The 20,313-nt window shown below is 32.8% G+C and overlaps 1 protein-coding gene across 1 annotated transcript; it reads right to left on the bottom strand.

Annotated features, from left to right (window-relative positions):
- Positions 1-6,794: 6,794 nt before the first annotated feature.
- LOC111892767 (fibrillin-5, chloroplastic) lies at positions 6,795-10,584 on the bottom strand. Its single transcript, XM_023888822.2, has 7 exons — positions 10,222-10,584; positions 10,015-10,130; positions 9,814-9,936; positions 8,116-8,214; positions 7,940-7,984; positions 7,735-7,808; positions 6,795-7,042 (listed from the first exon to the last, which is right to left on the bottom strand). Exons 1-7 carry the CDS (start codon positions 10,502-10,504, stop codon positions 6,958-6,960), a joined length of 825 nt encoding a protein of 274 aa, XP_023744590.1. The 5' UTR covers positions 10,505-10,584; the 3' UTR covers positions 6,795-6,957.
- Positions 10,585-20,313: the final 9,729 nt, after the last annotated feature.

Here is a 20,313-nt window from a genome sequence, read left to right as displayed (position 1 = left end):
ATTTTCTATGATAATGAAGGAGTGGTTGGCTTAACCAAGGAACCAAGAGATCATGGTAGATCTCGACATATCGACAGAAAATACCAATTTATCAGACATCGGGTAGAAGAGGGACTCCTCGTTGTGAACAGGGTATCATCAAAAGAAAACCCAGCAGATCCCCTTACGAAGGGACTGAGTATGGTCAAACACTTGCAGCACGCTAGGAGCATTGGGATGAAGGATGATATAAGTTTGGATTAGATAGGAAACGTGTAATAGATAGTTTGTACTTAACATTTGATGAATAAATAAAATTATGTTATTTATGAGTAAAGCTACTATCTTGTGTTGGTTATTTATCTATTGTTTCCATTTTGCATGTTTTGACTTCCTGAATGATAGGATTATTCAAACAGTCCACAGTCAGTCGTATTTTGGAAGTAGATATGAATGAAGGCTATCATGAATTGTTTGTAGATTGTCTAAAAGGTTTTGGGCATAGCAAAAGTTTGATGCAAAATTCATGAGTGCTTATGAATATGATTTGAGCATTGGAATAAACTCGATTTTGCTGGTATCACTTTATGGTGTTTTACCTTAAGTGATCGCAAAGCGATAATATCATATAGTCTTAAAACTTAGAGATATGGTTGTTGTTTGCTGGTTGGTTATGCATTGATGATGTGTAAACGCATCAGTAACTTCATGTTATAAAACATATTGTTGTGCATGATTCAGTTAGTAAATAATAGATGCATATGAGTCGAAGTTGATCTGTTCCTTTTATTCTATTAGAATAAAAGTGATATCTTGGCCACTTGATGATTTGGTTTAACTTATGTGTCGAGCCCGGTCAGAATGAAGTTGATGTGTTCAACTAAATTCTATGTCAAACAAATCGGAAATCGAGGAACAAATGCTGGACAATAAGCATTGTCAGCATGATATCACGAACAGAGGATTATACGATCCCTTATCTGAAGGATAATTTGCTGATCAGAGTTGACAGCGAAGTTAAAGAGCTACGATTGCTAATCGGATTCTGAAGTCATATGTGAGATATAGTTACTAGACTTATCCAAGTGGGAGACTATTGGATTAGTGTCTAAGCCCATAACTATATTTGGTATGTACTTGACCCGGTTATGCATGGTCCTTTTGGGTTGCCTTCTCCAAAGCAACTTGACAAGGTAATTTAAGGAGAAAGAGAGAGTATTATGGTTTATTAATATATTATAAGAATAATATATTAAAGGAGAAATCATATTTATTTAATTAGTATTAGTCATAAATTAATTAGGAATTAATTTGGTGACTAAAAAAGATTAACTAAATAAAGGGGTATAAACTGTCAAATGCATGATAGTTGAGTTATAGGCTGGGGAACCTAATGGACTAAGGGGGAACGAAATTATGATGGGGATCCATCATATTTTCGTCCAAAGGCCCTAATCTAGAAGGTTCTGTGGGCTGCTTGGTGATTAAGCTGTCCATTAGGGTTTAGACTGAAACCCTAGCAGTCTGCAAGTATAAATAAGACCCCTAGGCTATGGAAATCGGCTACACTTGCTTCCAAGGAAACCCTAGAGCCGATTTTAGCATCTCTCACCCTCTCTCATATTGCCTTCTTGCTTGTAGGTTTTGTGAACCATTAGAGGAGTTACAATTGTGACTCTAGGCTCAAGATCAAGAAGATTACAAGGATTCAAGCCACTTGAAAGAGGTAAAACACTTAGATCTCTTTTCTTTATGATAATTTCGAATTATATATGATAGATCTAGCTTTGTAACTCTTGGATTCAAAGCATGTACAATAGAGAAACCTAGATCCAAGCATTAGAGTTTGTATGAGCACATAGGATTGTTCTTATGCATAAAACCCATCACACCTATCCTGGAATTTCTCTCGCCCGAGCATGCTTAACCGCACACTTCTTAAATGTGATCTATTGTGATCATGGTTTTAAAACGTATTGTGACATAAAAGGTATCCACACCCCTTATAAGGAAAACTTAGTTTTCGTTTTCATCCAATATGAGATTAGGTGCAAGTAGCCACCCACCTTTATTAGGTGGATGGCTACCGACACCAAATTCCATGAGAACTAAGCATTCCTAATAAGAGGTGTGTGTACCTTCTCTAAACTAGTTTTATAGATCTTCAAGATCATGATTGAAATACATATAATACAAAGTCAATCATTAATGTTCGCTAAAGTAGAAGTCTGGCCGGTAGTTTTGGGAATTATTAGTGAATTAACATTTTATAAAAAAAACCAAACACATTGGAAATTTAAAAACTATTTATGAAAAAATTGTTTCGAAAATTAGATCTCATTTCAATCAGCTAAATTAAGACATTCAACCAAATAGTGTTAATTAAATATTGCCTTAAGATGATACTGACGGGATTTTGGTTTAGAAATTTAGTGATACAAGTTATATTCACCTTTATTAGTATCGACAGTAAAAAACAATAAAGATTGCTAAACCTTCCAATCAACAAAGCAAAGCTCACACCTTATCCTTGTGTCTAATCAAATAGCAAAACCCGAAAGGAGAGGGAGGTGGTGACGTCAACCAAAGGGTGTTAGACGTTTTGTGTGTTCTTCTCAACAAGCTTGTCCCAGAAGGTGGACGATATGAGCAACTGTCCAAAACACATGTTTTACGGGGGCCAAAAATTTTATACACTTTATTATATGTAAATGCTAGTACAAGTAATTTTCATTTAATTATAAAAAAATGGAGAAAATTTTTGTGTATTTTATGGGTCTTTTTTTCTCTTTCCCCTAGGCCAAACTATGTTTGGAACCACCTTGCATCTCAATAACCAATCAATTCATCGACTTCAAGGTAAAAACTCAATGTCCAACTCTAATGAAAAAATAAATAAGAAATCACAAAGATGTAGGGAGGTAGGGGTGAAGTTATCAATTTTTTAAGGTGTTCCTCGTAAATTAATGAGAAAACACACACACACAGATATATATATATATATATATATATATATATATATATATATATATATATATATATATATATATATATATATATATATATATATATATATATATATATATATATATATATAGGGAGGTAGGGGTGAAGTTATCAATTTTTTAGAGTGTTCCTCGTAAATTAATGAGAAAACACACACACGCACACACACACACACACACACACACACACACACACACATATATATATATATATATATATATATATATATATATATATATATATATATATATATATATATATAGTCCCGATCCGATAGGAACCCATAAATTGGTAAGGAACCGCGACAACTATTCTCCACCAATCACTTCGTCAACGGTACAAACGTCAAACTCATTAATTGGTCGTGATGCGTTCATACGCGACGTACGTGCATGAAATGTAATACGGACTCGAAGGAATAGTCGTGTGCGACGAACGTCCATGGAACGTCATTTAAATGAGTTTTTCTTTTCTTTTTTCCTTTATTTTACTTTTTTTTGCTTTTCGTTAAAAAACAATTCAATTTTTTTTTAAATAGATATACAATCGTTTTTAATGTTTTTGATTTTTTTCGTTTTTTTTTTCTATTTTTTCATTTAAAAAAAATTTCGTTTTTTTTTTTAATATCTTTACCACACACTTGCAGCTAGTAGGGATTTATTTTGTAATTTCTTTTTCACTTTTTTTGTTTTTTTTTAAAACCAAATATCGGTTTTAGTTTTTAATGTTTAACAATTATAAAATTGTAAATTAGAAGAATATTGAGGATTATAATAGTTTCCATCCATACTTTTTTTTAATCATATTATTTGTGGATTATAAAATTTTGAAATCTATGTATTTTGAATCATAACGATATTATGCATCATACATTTTGGGATCATATTAATTTGTATCATTTTAATTTTTGATCATAATATATTAAATTAAATAAAGTTTTTGTTTAATACAACATTTGGATTATCATAATTTTTGAATCATTTAATTTTGAATTATAAAAAATATAATAATTAACGATCATTTAATATTCAATCAAAATATTTTTAGATCATAACAAATTAAGGAACATAAACATAGATTAATAGTATTTTTGAATCATAAATATTTTAAATCATCTCTATTTGCATCATATTATGTTTAATATTTTTTAAAAAAACTTTTAATCTTTTAAAATCAAATTTGGTATCTAAAACAACACCTTATTTTTTAAACATTCTTTTTACAAAGTCGTTAGAATATTGAGTAGAAATATTCCTTAAATTTTTATAATTTTTGGAGAATCGTTTTACTATATATATATATATATATATATATATATATATATATATATATATATATATATATATATATATATATATATATATATATATATATATAACTCACAAACTAATAAGGGTTGGACACTTGTCATGCTGGGTGGGGCACGTGTCAACTCTTGGAGAGGCCACATGGCCGGATTTTCATGCTTTTTTCTCTTTTTTATTTTAATTTTTTTGTTTTTGTCACTTCTAGCTTCCAAATAATTAACCTTCCCCAGAAATTATCAAAATCTTACAACTAATTACGAAAATATCATATCATCTTGTGAGAGTTTGACAATAAATAAAATCAAATCCAGGACATTTATTTTTTAAATCTTAAGGCCAAATTTTGTGTTCACGATTGGTACCATTTTTTGAGTTCCTAGTTTTAGGGTTTATATATATATATATATATATATATATATATATATATATATATATATATATATATATATATATATATATATATATATATATATATATATATATATATATATATATATATATATATATATATATATATATATATATATAGGTGGGGTGTGGCTCCGCTAATGTAGGAAAGTGTTTTATAAAAATAGGTTCTTTATTAGAATCACAAATGCGTGATATATATTCATAGTCACGATGATATTTTATTATATGCCAAATATAAGTGGCTTTTTGGAACCATGACTTTACCTTTTATGGTATTTTAGCATGATTTCACCTTTTATGATATTTTACCTTTTATGATATTTTTGCTTATTATTTCTTTTTAAATGACAATGCACTAAGATATTGAGTTTAGAGCAAGTCATGATAGTTGAAGAGCATGATAGATGATATTAACATTAAATCATGGCATAAAACATTTACATAATAATCTCTAAACCTTTATTTCTTCAAATAAAAAAAAATAACGTATTTGCCAAAAATTTAAATTTTCTTCACAAAAATATGAAACCAAGAGTCATGATTAGTTTCCTTTGATCTCTCCAATATTAAGTTGAAATCAAGGTTTTAACAATGGTAATTATTTGTTGTTTAAAAAAAATGATAATTAATTCTTCTTAACTACGACTAAATGCTAGAAATAACAACATTTTTTTCATTCATTTAAATATTATAACTTCGTACTCTCATTTCATTCTATTACAATACTGTAGTTTCAATATTTTTCTATCAAGACTTCATGCTTTAATTTTTTTTCCCAATTATAGCAATCTACTTTTACTTTGTTCTTATTAAGACATCATTCTTTGAAAAATTGACCCACTTATCTCAAACCATAGCACCATTTTTTTGCATCAAATAATATTATATTCTCTTTTTAACTCATTTAATTTTTCAAAAAAAATAATCCCTTTCTATATTATTCTTTTTACAAATTTGTCTTTCATTTTTTTTTTACAATAACTTTAGAAATTATATTATTAAACAAATATAACCAAACAAACAACTAAAATTAAATCGATTTAAATATATTATTAAACGAACATTTTATTAAATAAAAAATTTACATTTATAACACAATCAAACATTTTATGAAACAATTATTACATTTAAAATATAATTTATATTAAAGCAAAATATATAAACACAAAATATACAAACGACACATAAAACTTTTAACACCAAATTTGGTTTAGAAAATGGTATTGCATTGGAGTAGCATTACACCATTTTAACACCAAAATTGGTGTTAGTGGTGGAGATTTACAGCAGTGAAAATTTTATATTTGTATGACATTGCTAACAATAAGGTGGATTTTTCCAACTACAATTTTGTAATAACAAAAAAAAAATAGAATGCAATAACAAACAAAAGTGAAAATACATTGCTACTTTTTGTATTTAGTACTTTTATATATTTCACCCGAAAAAAAAAGGAGGTTTAAAAGGATAAGTTATCTCTAACCAACTATCAGGGTTAAAGATCCCAAGAAGAATGTCATAGTTTTTCTGAAACACGTTCATCAACAGTTTATACAAAAATGATATATGAACTAAATAAAATCAGGATATTCTTGTACTTATGGTGATAGAAACGCATCATTAGGTTTCTTTTTTCTTTTTTTATTTGGTTTTTCCAAATGGAATTATGTTTTAAACCCTAATTTAATATGAAAAAACAGAATAGTTGATCATAGTTGATCAGGGATAATAGTTGAGGTGTTGTCACTTATTTCAACCTTATTTGAAAATTGAAATAACCATGTGAAATTAGCAACCCAAGTAATACATTAATGGCTTCCTATAGAAAAGTGATGGACTTTATTCAGAAATGCGCGATATATGATTCATATTTCATAGTTAGTTAGTTACAATGGTCCATTTATTATATTCCAAATAGAAGTGGCTTTTTGGAGACATGGCGTTACCTTTTATGATATTTTCGCTTAATATCTCTTTTTAAACGACAGTGACTAAGATATTTAGTTTGGAGCCCAAACTCAAGATATTTGAAGAACATAACATTTGAAGATATTTAGTGGACTAAGATATTTAGTTAGAAGCCCAAATTCATGATATTTGAAGAGCATGATAGATCATATTTTAACATTAAATCATGTCAAAAACATTTACATAATAATCTCTAAGCCTTTGCTTCTTTAAATAAAAATAAAAAAAAACAATAACATATTTGCCAAAAATGTGAATTTTCTTCACAGGAATATGAAACCAAGATTTAAAGATTAGTTTCCTTTGATCTCTCCAATATGAAGATATTTCCTTTGTCATCCCTCCCTATTCTTAGGGTGTCATCCACGTATCTTTTACCATGAAATCAAGGCTTAAACAATTGCAAACTCCTCTTTTAAATAGGACTAAATAATAGCATTAGCAATATATTTTCATTTATTTATATATTATAACAGTGTACTTTCACATCTTTCTATTACAATATTATACTTTCAATGTTTTTTCTATTATTAATTTGAGCTTTAAATTACCCAATTATAGCAATGTACTTTATGTATTTCTTATTAAGATATCATACTTTGAAAAATCTACCTAACTACTTTTTTTTGCACCAAAAAAATATAGCAAGTATATTCCTTTTTTCTAACATATTTAGATTTTCAAAAATAAAAAACTTCTATTTATTATGTTTAACAAATTTGTCGGACAGTTTTTGTTACAATAACTTTAGAAATTATATCATTAAACAAATACTAGTTGTTATATTAACAACTTTAAAAATTATACTATTAAACAAATACTACTTGTTAAAGGACCACAAATGACACATATTTAACACCAAATTTGTTGTTTATACTCATATACTGTTAATAACATCAAAATTGGTGTTGTGTTGTAGTTTTATACGAGTGAAAATTATGTATTTTTATGACGTTGCTTTAACTGGGTGGATTTATCCAAATATAATGTTGTAATAACAAATACTTTTTGTATTTAATATTTTTATATATTTCACCCGAAAAAATGAGGTTTAAAAGGATACGTTATTTCCAACCAACCATCTGGGTTAAAAATCCCAAGAAGAATGTCATAGTTTTTCCGAAACATGTTCATCAACTGTTTATACAAAAATGATATATTAAAAAAGTAAATAAATAAAATTAGATGGAAATGCATCATTAGTTTTTTGTATTTCCAAATGGAATTATGTTTTTAAACCCGAAATTAATAATAAAAAAACGGAATACCTGGTCAGGGATAATAGTTGAGGTGTTGTAACTTATGTCAACCCTCTGAAATAATGATGAGGAATTAGTAACCCGAGTAACAATATACTAATAACACGTAATTAATCTATTTTAAATACAAAAAATTGATTTGACTTTTTATAGAAATATATTTTAAATTTGGTTCATGGCTTAACTGATTTGGAAGAAATCTTGAAGGAGGCCTCGATTATAAGCTTCCCACTGAAGAGATTCAGACCTCTCACATTGAACATGATCACATTGACTGCTTTCCCCTCCATTTTTACCATTAAAAGAAATGTTAATATCTTTGAAAACATGTCATAATTAAGAAATCCACTAAGTATACGACAATCTTTTTATTACAAATTTTGATGTAAACTGTAAAAATTGTATTATGTATTTTTATTTTCTTTGGATCCAAAAATGATTTTTTTCTTTTTTATTGTAAAAAACGTTCACAATGTAAAATGACTATTTTGCCTGGTTGAGGACGATGTGTGTGGTATGGTGCCCTTTTTTATTTTTAATAATACCATGTAAACTAAAAAAAATGATAAATAATTGTAAAAATGATATCTAAGGGGCAAAATAGTCATTACATATGGTGGCGGGTCCAATGCTCTGCTACAAGAATATCTTTTACAAAAAGAAATGTTTGTGGACCCCAACCAAAGAAAAGTACATAACATAGAGACCTTTTTTGCAAATTTTCTCTTTTGTGATATTTTATATAAAGTTATGCATATCGTAAATTTTATAATCTATAAGAAACAACTTCTATTACCTGTGAAATATTAAAATTATTTTAATAGAAAATAAATAACAAAATCTGAAGGACGTAGATAAACAGAATCTTGTTTTGTCACGAATGACAATATGTTAGAATCAATAAATAGTTTCTCTCTTAGGCTTAAAGAACTCAAATAAAAAAATTATTATGTCATCTTGTAATATGTTGGTTTATTAATTTTTTCGAGCTGAAAGCTATAAATGATAGAAAGATTGAGGAAGAAATAAAAAAAAAAAAAAAAATCATATAAAGATGCTTAGGGCTTTATTTAAATTTCAAAACTAAAGTAAAACTTTTTATTTTGATATATAATAATATCTATACACGTTATTAATTTAGTATAACTTACTACTTTTAAATTTAATAAGATACTAAATACCATAATCTATTAATTAATAATTTATATACATCAAATTTATAATTTATTAATAGCATCCGCAATAAATAAGTTTTTTCAATAAGCTTTTCCGTGTCACATACTACCAACTCAACAAACCAAACATTTAAATTAATCTCCAATATTGTATATTTTTTTATATCAATATATTTGAAATCAATTGAAGTCACTAAATATCATATATAATTATGACCTTTCCTGTTTACACTTTTTCAAAATTTAAGGAATATGTTTTATATATACTTTTTTGCATTAAATAAAACAAAAAACAATATAATACTAATTTAACTTCCTTTTATAAAGTAAAGCATGCAAACAAAACATAAACAAAAATGAAACTATAGTATTAATTTAAGTGAATTATTAATTTTTACTGTTTATCTTTTTAATTATTTTAAATTTTTATTCTTTAGTTTGTATTTCATATTAGTATATTGTTAAAATTTACATAATCAAGTTCAATAGACAATTCAAAATTTTGAAAGAACCAAAGAACTCCGTCACACACAACCGAATATTTGATACTTTTAATAAACTACTTTCAACTAATTGCTAATATAAAAACTAAAAAACATGGAAAAATGGAATATCCATCGAAAAATGGAATTAAAATTTAAAAAAAAAATGCAAAATGGATAAACTAAAGAGATGAGTGGTTGTGGAGAGTAAGATCACAGGAAGTACCTTAACAATATCAATAATCTGCAAGAAATCTCCCAAACTGATAAAATCTCTCAATCCCAATTTCGTTCTTCTTGATCCAAGGATAGTTATTGTACTGTATATTAGCTTCCAGCATCCACCCAACTACCAATTTTGCATACATTTTATATTATAAAAGATTCAAGAAAAAACAATGGTGTGAATGAAGTTGAATGAACTAACGTTATCAAGATCGAGAGTTGGGTGTGGATTTGGATTTAGAGACTCAAGCAACTTCACCATATCTTCAATTTCCGATTTCTTCTCACTTGGCATTCCAAAAATGCCTCGATTGTATCCTATTAAACGAATTCAAAAACGAAACAAAAAAAAAAAAAGCCCTAATAACGATTCCTAATTGTCTACGAATCAAATTATACTATTGCTCACCTTCCAGAGCTTTATTAATGTCTGTTTTGACTCGAGTGATTGTTGAATAATCTACCGGAGATTCTTCAGTTGCTATATCTTCGTCTTCATTGGCGCCTACTAAGTTAGAGCTTGGTTCTGCAACTTTAATGGCGAAATTGGATTTTGGTAGGAAAAATTGGATTGAGTTATTGAATGAGGGCGGCCTTTGAGTGTGACTTCTGGACATCTTTGGTAGAGATGGTATCGAAAAAGGAAGAACGTGGGAAGTTAGGGTTTGAGGATGAAGAAGCTTTGTCGCCATTTTTGCTTCTGATTATCAATGATATCCCTATCCAGGATTTTTCTTCAGACATCGGAATGGTTTTATCTTTTTTCCCTTTTTAACATTAATTCTTTCTATTTCTTTGGTCCAAATTACGACCGTTAAATTGCAATGAGTTTTTGTTATTTTCTTAAATGAAATATTTGTATAATATTTTTTTTGGCTGTATTAAGTGTAGTAATATTAGAAAAAAAAATTAAAATTACTTTTGAAAAACTGTCAACAAATCTGGACTAGTCCATCAAAACACAATAGAAAATATTTTTTGTCTAGAAAAATATATTTCAAATTGACATTTTCAATTCTGGATTCTAAAAATTATAGATGTCTTAAATTTCAATAATAAATCCGATACACAATATTTATTTTTTCTTAAATTTTAAATGGAACTATGGAAGTGTGAGTATATATATATATATATATATATATATATATATATATATATATATATATATATATATATATATATATATATATATATATATATATATATATATATATATATATATATAAAAGGGCAAAACATCCTTTTTAGAATAGATTACATAAATGGTCCTTATAGTTTGGGGGTAATTGTATCTTTGGTTATATTTTAGGTTTAATAAGAAAAACCCGACATCTAAACGCCAAAACCAGGGATCAAGAGCAACACGATCCAGCGACGATAAACCCTCACCGCCTATCATTCTCATTCTGACCACAAACTCTAACCAGAATCAATCAGTGAAGATCCGATACATAACCACATTTCTCCTCTCATCCCTGTGACGCCTTACCGCTCGTCTCCAACGAATCTATGCGTGTTCATCAAACCTTCGAAAGTTGCTTCGTTGTAACCTCCACCAGGGATCGACTATGCCTTTGAAGAAGCAACTATGCAGATTTATGTCAGCGTCACCCTCCCATGTCCTAAAGTCGCTCACGAAATGGTTTATCGGTGAGATTTTGGTTACCAATCGATCTCAGTGACAAACAGATTTCTCATATCAGATCGATGTTAAATACTTTTGAAAAGAAAACCTAGAAAAGTTTTCTGATGGTACCATTTATTGAAAGTCTGGATAGTAGGAGATACAACGATGGGGAAATAGAGAATCGAGAGCAAGAGAGAGACAACGGTGGCAGCGACAACATTGTTGGATCTGCTCCAGCGACTGTGATTTTTAATCCTTTGTATACATATTTTGATTTCTGATTTCTACTCCTCCTTAATTGATTCCACACTTTATGTTATGAACTTTTTCTTCTTATCATTTATCAATTTTATACATTTGATGTTGGTGATGTTCAAAACTGAAACTTAGGACCGTGATTCATAATGAAGACGAAATGATTGATTCACAGTGAAGATGAAATGGCTTTTAGCTTTGCATTTGGATGTTGTATCTAGTAAAAGGTGGTGGTGGGACCCAACCTTTTCCCTCGGTGTGTTTTGTTTTATCAATTTTGTTAAACATATAGATTTTTTTATAGAATTTTTTTCTAGGTTTCTTCTTCATGGATGAGGATGATGAACTGGAAAGGGAAAATGAAACAGGAGGGAAGATGATGGGTTGGTTACGGATCTAAACAAATATAGTTAGACTAAACATATAATTTTAAGAAAACCACATGGACTAAATTTGTAAATTTACCCAATCATAAAAACGAGTTTTGTAATTTCATTAACTTCTACAATTAGACAAGTGTCAATTGATTATTAGCTCCTAACTTGATGCCCTAAATATTTATTTTCCATAGAAACTAATCCATTATATATATATATATATATATATATATATATATATATATATATATATATATATATATATATATATATGACAAAATTGCAAAAATGGTCCCTATGGCTGGCAAAATTCTATGGTTTTGGTCCATAAAAGTTTGGTGATGCATCAGTGGTACAATTTCGGATACTTTGTGTGGTTTTGGTCCTTATGGTTGACATTTTTGTGTAGTTTTGGTCCATACCTTACCTAAATGACCAATATACCCTTACATATTTCGTTTTTAATTTCTTTTATTTTATTTACTATTATTTCAATTAAAAGAAAAAGAAAAAAGAAATTACCACCCCCACCCCTACATCCCATCCTAATCTCCCCCCCCCCCCCCTCTCTCTATGTATCCATCCCCAAACTTCAACAAAAGGACAAATCGACTCCCACAACCCAATGACACCACCACCTTGATCTGTCTAGAAGAACATGAGTTTGGTTCTTAAACATGGGGCTTTTCCGGTAAATCGAGATTTGTAACATCTCCTCTACCCCTCTTTTTATAGCCTCTCAGTTGTAATTCAACCATCACCGGTTAATCTAGTAATTACACAAACACCCTCTTAATCCCATCCAGACTTCGTCTTTCCACCATTTCGTTGTTGTGTTTCGGGAGTAACTGCCTCCGTGTCACTGGAGTAAATCACCTCAATCTTTGCCATCGAAATGGTGCTTTTGGTCGTGGTTGTGGATGTGATGGCGATGGTAGTGCAGATCAGTGGCTAAGGTCCGGTGATGGTTTGGATAATCAGAGATGGTGAGAAAGCAGAGGTGTGGTGATGGTGTAGATCGACGAAGATGATGCGAAAATAGAGATATAATGATGATGTAAAAGTGAAGGTCCATTGATGGTGCAGGTCAGCAGCAATAGATTGAAAACAAAGGTTCGATGGTCCAACGACGTAGTAGACGGTCGATGGTGTCGATGGGGTGAACTTCGAGTGCAGATCTATGGCCTCTGAAGTATTCTGGCGGCTTTATATTACAAATCGGCAATGTACAGAGGTATCTGTGACAACCCAAAAATTTCCGTTAGTTTTAACGTCGAAATTAATAACGTCAAAAATTAGCCAAATTTATCCCGAAAATATTTTTGACTGGAATTAAACCCGTTGGAATATTTTAAATAATATTCGGCAAGCGAAACAAAATTAAGGCGGTATAATTTTAAAATTTGCCGTGATTATTAATAGTTGTGAAAAACCCCGTTCGCGGTTGACGTCAGGTGAACCCCAACCAGGCCATAAGCTCCACCCTATATAAGGGTTGAGTGGGTTTCACTCCCACCTTTTTACCACCTTAGACTCTCTCTCTCTCTCTCTCTCTCTCTCTACTTTCTCTCTTTACAAACGGGTTTTGGTCAAAAATCACCTCTCCGAGCCTCAACACGGTAAGTAAACCTTTCTAGATTGTTATCTAACTTATCTAGCTTACAAATTCGTGACTTAATCATCCAAAAACCCCAAGAACATGTGTTCACGGCCTTGGGAGCCTCCCACAACCGTAAACCCCTTTAAAGAGGGTTTTAATGCTCAAAAACCCTTCCAAACCACTTCTCATGCTTAGCAATGGCTTAGAGGCTTACCCGAAAGGACTTAGAACACCAAAAACGGACCAAATGGGGAGTAAACATGAGTTTACGGTCTAAGAACATCCTTAGACCGTAAACCCAAATGCATGGACCATAAACACTTGTTTAAGTGTTAAACTACCCCCCAAACACCTCCAAGGGCTTCCATGAACTTCCTTGAGTGCATAGAACCTTATTTTCCTTCATTATATGCACCAAAGCATACAAATATGTGTCACACTTGAGTTTACGGCCCAAGAAGGTTCTTGGACCGTAAACACCTATTCTTAGACCAGAAACACCCCCAAAGGGTGTTAAAGTGCCCTTAACACTTTGTATAGCTTGGAATTGGACCTAGAACTTCGTATGCTTAACCTACAACCACCAAAACATAGGATTCATGGGAAAAATGAGTTTAATACTGTAAAATCATGTGTTTAAGGTAGTAAACTCCCCAAGAACATCTCCTTAGACCGTAAACACCTTTCCAAGGTGTTTAAGTGCCCTAAACACCTTCCTATGCTCCTAAAAGTGACTAGAACCTTACATGCATGAGTTAGAACCACCAAACAACAAAAGAAATGGACCAACATGAGTTTACTACCATAAACTCATGTGTTTACGGTCGTAAAATCCTCAAGGAGTATTCATAGGCCGTAAACTCCTTTAATGGTCTATTTTAAAGCCTTAAACCCTTCATAAGCCCTAGAATTGAACCTGGCCTAGTTCCACAAGTGTTATAAGACCTTAATGCATCAAAGAACACACCATCCATGAGTTTACAGCCGTAAACTCATGGGGATAAGGTCTTAGGACCATAAACTCTATAAAGAGTTTACTCTTGAAGATTAAACTCCCTAACCAGGCCATACACACCCTTAGATGTTACCCGGGACACTCCTAACACTTAACCAAAGTGTTTTCCGCATTTTAGGATGCGTATACATGTTTAATTAGTATTATATTTACTAATTGTATGTAAACATATGTCATCATATGTTAATAGGTCACTAAGTGTGTTCAAGTCTTTACTCGACACCGAGCACCCAACCGGCACTTTCGTTCGATCCGCTTACAACAGGTGAGTTCATACCCCTAAATTAACCTTTTAAATGTTTTTACATGATTTTATGGGGGGGGGGGGAATACAAGTTAAAACATGCCAGTTATCATATCAATCACATGTGATTGATAACCCGCATGCACAAGGATTTATTACACTGTTAACTGTTTTACCAAGTACGATACTGTAAATGGTTTTCTAAAACGTCTTTACTTGTTCAAAGCTTTTCTCAAATTGACTCTCGCGCTGTATGTTTTATTTCAGTTTTAGTTACAGTAGTATTTTAAACAAAGGATTTCTTTACCTATAATGTTTTATCAAAGTTTCATTTAAAACTTGTTTATGAAAGGTTTTCAAAGGACTTCTAAAGGTTTTCAAACTTATTTTACAAAAGAATACAAAGTCGTGATTTTCTTAAGTATAACGGTTTTCCAAAGTTTTCATCAAAGTTTTCTTCCATGTTTTTATACTCCTACTTTGTTAGACACTACTGCTTCGTTATACTTCTACATAGTTAATGTTCCTACTTAGTTAAATGCTATTACTTTGTTAACACTTCTACTTAGTGATACGCTTCTACTTGTTAACGCTTCTACTTAGTGATACGCTTCTACTTGTTAACACTACTACTTAGTGATACGCTTCTACTTGTTAACACTTCTACTTAGTGATACGCTTCTACTTGTTAATGCTACTACTTAGTGATACGCTTCTATTGGTTAACGCTTCTACTTCGTGAAACACTCCTACTTCGTTAATGCTACTACTTCGTAAACGCTTCTACTTTATTAACGCTTCTACTTTATTAACGCTTCTACTTCGAGAAACACTTCTACTTTGTTAACGCTTCTACTTAGTTAAATGCTTCTACGTCGTTAAATGCATGCCTCTACTTGTGTAGTTATATAAATAATGCTTAAAGGACTTAGGAAGGCTAGCTCACCCTATTTCCTTTTCCTCGTTTGGATGTGGTCTGGTGGGATCAGATATCCGTTCGAAAGTCGTTTAATCATTAATTATATATCATGTATACATGTATAGACAAGAAGGTTTACATCGGTCAGTTTATTGTGAGTCTCTATCATTAGTCCAGTATTTACATCAGAACTCACTATACGAGATGCATCTTCAGGACACGGTCTTCTCTGTTGTCTAGTTGGTAACCAGAGTCTCCTATAGGGAGAGCGGGCATTGTGTGTATAGATCTATACGGGATTGATACCCCCACACCCTGACTGCTAGATACAGTCCACGGCCTACCAAGCCATGGGGTGACAAATGTCACATTCTTTCCGACGCTTGCAGGGCGTCAAGTTCTCTAGTGTCTATCAGTATGGTTACGAGTATCTCAGGGTTACCTTATAATTCATGGCCTTAAGGTAATGGGAATTAACACTGTATTCACTGTTTTTAGACCTTGCTAGACGTATCATTCATTTGATACTGTCTGGGGTCTATGTTCACTGTTTTTAGACCTTGCTAGACGTATCATTCATTTGATAATGTATGGGGTCTGTATTCACTGTTTTTAGACCTTGTTAGACGTATCATTCATTTGATACTGTCTGGGGTCTGTATTCACTGTTTTAGAATAAAATTATTTGAATAAAATGACACTAAATACTTATGAACTCACCAACATTTATAAAAATGTTGATACTCGCTTTCAAATAACTTGTATTCTCAGGTCAGCAATAGACATGTACACTCCAGGAGCTTTCGGTGAAGACAGTTTAGTACCAAGCTACACCTATAATACTACTTGTATTACTTTGATGTTTCTATGTAATATAAACCATGTAAAACTATTACTATTAATGCAATGGTTGTTGTACTTTGATTACTATACTGCATATGTTGTGATACTTGACATGACGTCATCCACCCCAGAACGTTTCCGCCGTTCCGGTTTTGGGGTGTGAGAGATTGGTATCAGAGCATTGTTTATAGTGAGCTAAGTATATCAATTCATAAAAGATATACAACCTATAAATACTTAGGGATAAAACACTCTGACCAAGAATTATACTTTAAAATATAACCATATTTTACCAATGTATAAGAACATCCAGAATCTAAACACTTGAACACAAGTATCACAAGAAGAACAAGAATAAAAGTCTGCGGATGTTGAGCATTACCGTCAAACCTGGGCGGTTATGTAATCATAAGCTGGAATAAATGTAACCTGATCAACTGCATTTATTCGAGATGCGATGAACAAGTGCTTGGGAGTGATAGTGGTGTTGCAACAGGTCTGAAACTTACCAACTAGGAATGCTAGAGCCAAACATAAAGTTTAAAATACTATGTGAGTATTTTGGAATACTAAAAGACTCACATTAATCCCAGAATCAAATTCAGAAGATAAGAAACAAACAAGAAATTAAAATACCATAGGGGTATTTTAGGATCCATAGATAACCTTGTGTGAAGAACTAAAAAGATCGTTATTGATATACCTACAATTACAGAGGGTATACTCCCAAGGTTATATTTAATAAGGCTCCCATAGGCTAAGAATGTGTGGTTTCGCTCTACTTCCTTTTCCTCGTTGGGATGTGGATATAGAGTAGTATCACATATTCGAAGGCCTATTGGATCTAAGCTATATATGATTTGTGTACCCTATGTAATCGTAGCAGGACTCAATATGGATCACCCAGTGAAATGTTAATAATCTCTTAGGATTCTTTAGACATTTCCATTCTCGCACAACCCTGTAGAAAACCCTATCCACTTCAGTACTCGGCAGAAGAAGTGATGCAGATCTAAGAGAAGTTCATTGAGAAGATTTCCAGTTCGGAAATAAATGAACTAGGTCGAGACTATTGAAATCACCAAGTGCCTATATCTTTTTAGGGACATCGGTGAGAAATTCACCTAAACTTCCGAGATTTCCAATCATCCATCATGAAGTGATGACACCCAGAGTCAGATTCGGAAGTAAAGCGGAGCAGAAATTCAATATGTCTTCACGAGAAAAGAACCCTAGGTAATTATCTGAAGAAAACCAACGCCGGTCCCAGTCAGGGTTACGAGGTAAAACGACTTTTCCTGTTGCAAGTAATACGATTAGAGCGGATCCCCACACCTCTATTGAGGATGTCTAGCCATAAGTCTTCATGAGCCTTCCTTCCCGCGGTCTTCGTTCCAAACTGTTCTCAAATCTTTCCAAGCCGGAGAGTGAAACCTTTCCCAGTATAAAGGTAACTTAGTAGGAACGACTCCCATCTTATGGATTTTTCCGATACTCACACTCCTACCTTGAATACCAGGACTACATCATAGGGATGTAGGTCGACACCCAGACAACCAATATCCGAAGCACGGGAAAACTTATGCCTAATACAGTAAGGATAGATATGTCCAGGGTTAGCAATCGTCTCTCATCAGCTTGTGTTCCTTTCCGTATAGGAAAAACCATGCCTCCGAGGAAGCGTAACCCATCCACTGGCAAGAAACCGACTCTTCTATTCGATGAAGCTACGTTCCAAGCTGCAGTCTCGGCAGCCGTAGCAGCTGTCATGGATCAACTGAATGCTAACAACGCCCACATTAGCAAGAGCCCTATCGGGAATTCCGACCCAAGTAGTGGACATCAGCAACCAACCTCTGTATACCCAGCCACCCAAGAACCTCAACTAAATCCAATGAAGAGAAAACTCAAGATCGAGGAGGGAAGTACCTCGGCTCAAGGACCTTCCGAAGGGAAACGGGCTGAGACAGTCAATACCCCTACCAACCCTTCCATCCCGACACCTACAAGACCATACCTAGGAAACCTTCCCCACTGCAGAAAGTGTAGCTACCATCATCATGGTATCTGTCGAGAACTCTTTTGTGCTAGGTGCAACATGAAGGGGCATACTGCTCACGTCTGCAGAACCCCGGTTGAGTTTATTACTTCAACCACCAATGTGACGACCAATACAATTTTCCGTCTATGTGGTAAGATTGGGCACTTCAAAAGGGACTGCACAACTGAAGGAAACGACAAGGACACATGAGGAGTCTGACTCTACTTGCTTAGAGAGAAGCATCAAGGAACCCGGTAGATTTTGGTACGTCTCTCAATCTCAGATAACTAACCGAAAACATTAAAAGGCTAATTCTAAATGTAATTACTTCCCCGTTAAGGCGAAAGTCGCAGCACTGTTATAAAATTTAAAATTTCATCAGGTAAAACTATAATGGCTAGACATATACGTTACAGCCATTATAATTGAGATGGATAGACCTAGAGTGAGCGAATGCCGCCTCATTTTATGTTCCTTGTTTGGTTGTGGATTTAGGGCGGGGTCGCTCAGTCAACAGTCCTCCCCACCTTAATTATACATGACTAGTATATGTTTGGCGATTATAGAAATGCCTCGTGAGAATCCATTCATGAAAAGGTACTCTACTCAGAAACACTCAGGACTCTCTATAGTTCCGTGTCGACTCTATCGGTCCAAGTATCCGTGACAGTGATACAAGGGACGAAACCCGAGATGCCTAGAACTGGTGTGCCCATTCGCCACAGGACTCTATCGGCCCTCATTCTATATCAGGTCGAACTATGCCAACTTCGACGCCTCTATTAATCATGGTTCGACCTCGTGCAACCATGTGTAAATCCTTAGTGTTGTGTAAAAAGAACTTTCTCCATAGCCATTTCGGCAAATAAAGGTTCTTCCGAACCTAAACAAAATAAAAATAATAAAGACTAATACGATCCGTCAGTCGTCACTCTTATTTCAAACCGTCCGAAGTACCTAGGAGAAGGTACCGTGTGCTGTTAACCAACCCCTCTTAGACAGATAGAAACCAAAGTGAAAGGCACTGCAGGCATTCCAGAAGACAATAACCACCCGAAGCAGACACCGTAGAAACCCAGAAAGACCCTTCGCACCTCGCAATCAGTTTCGTGAATCCAAAGGATAGAACTCATGGGACTGACTACTATAACTGAGTATATGCATAAGAGTGGTATATAATTGAGATAAAAAAAGATTTAAGATGTGTGCTTCCTCCCTACTCCCTGTTCCTCGTTGGGTTGTGGGTCTGGGGTGGATTCGCACAACTGAACGTCCTGCCGACCTTAATTATATACGGCTTGCATACACCAAGTATTAGTGGTTAAGCCAAGTATGAGCTCTACCACCACCCTCATAGTAAAACCCTTCATCCTATTCCGTAGAATAGGAGCTAGAGTCAAGAGAACCACAGTAGGTTGAGCTACTATAATGACCACAAATCCGAAATTTGTTGTCATCCCGGTTAAGCCAGCATAGTAGTTAACACCCTCGGTAGGTAAGGAAATCTAAGTCGTAAGAGTCAAGGACATTGACTACGACCATCCACTCACGCTTAATCCCACAAATTAAGCATCTCAGCA

Source organism: Lactuca sativa, chromosome 4 (assembly GCF_002870075.4).
Source record: "Lactuca sativa cultivar Salinas chromosome 4, Lsat_Salinas_v11, whole genome shotgun sequence".
NCBI lineage: Eukaryota > Viridiplantae > Streptophyta > Magnoliopsida > Asterales > Asteraceae > Lactuca > Lactuca sativa.
Note: the sequence above shows the minus strand (reverse complement) of the source record. Positions and strands in the feature narration are given on the sequence as shown.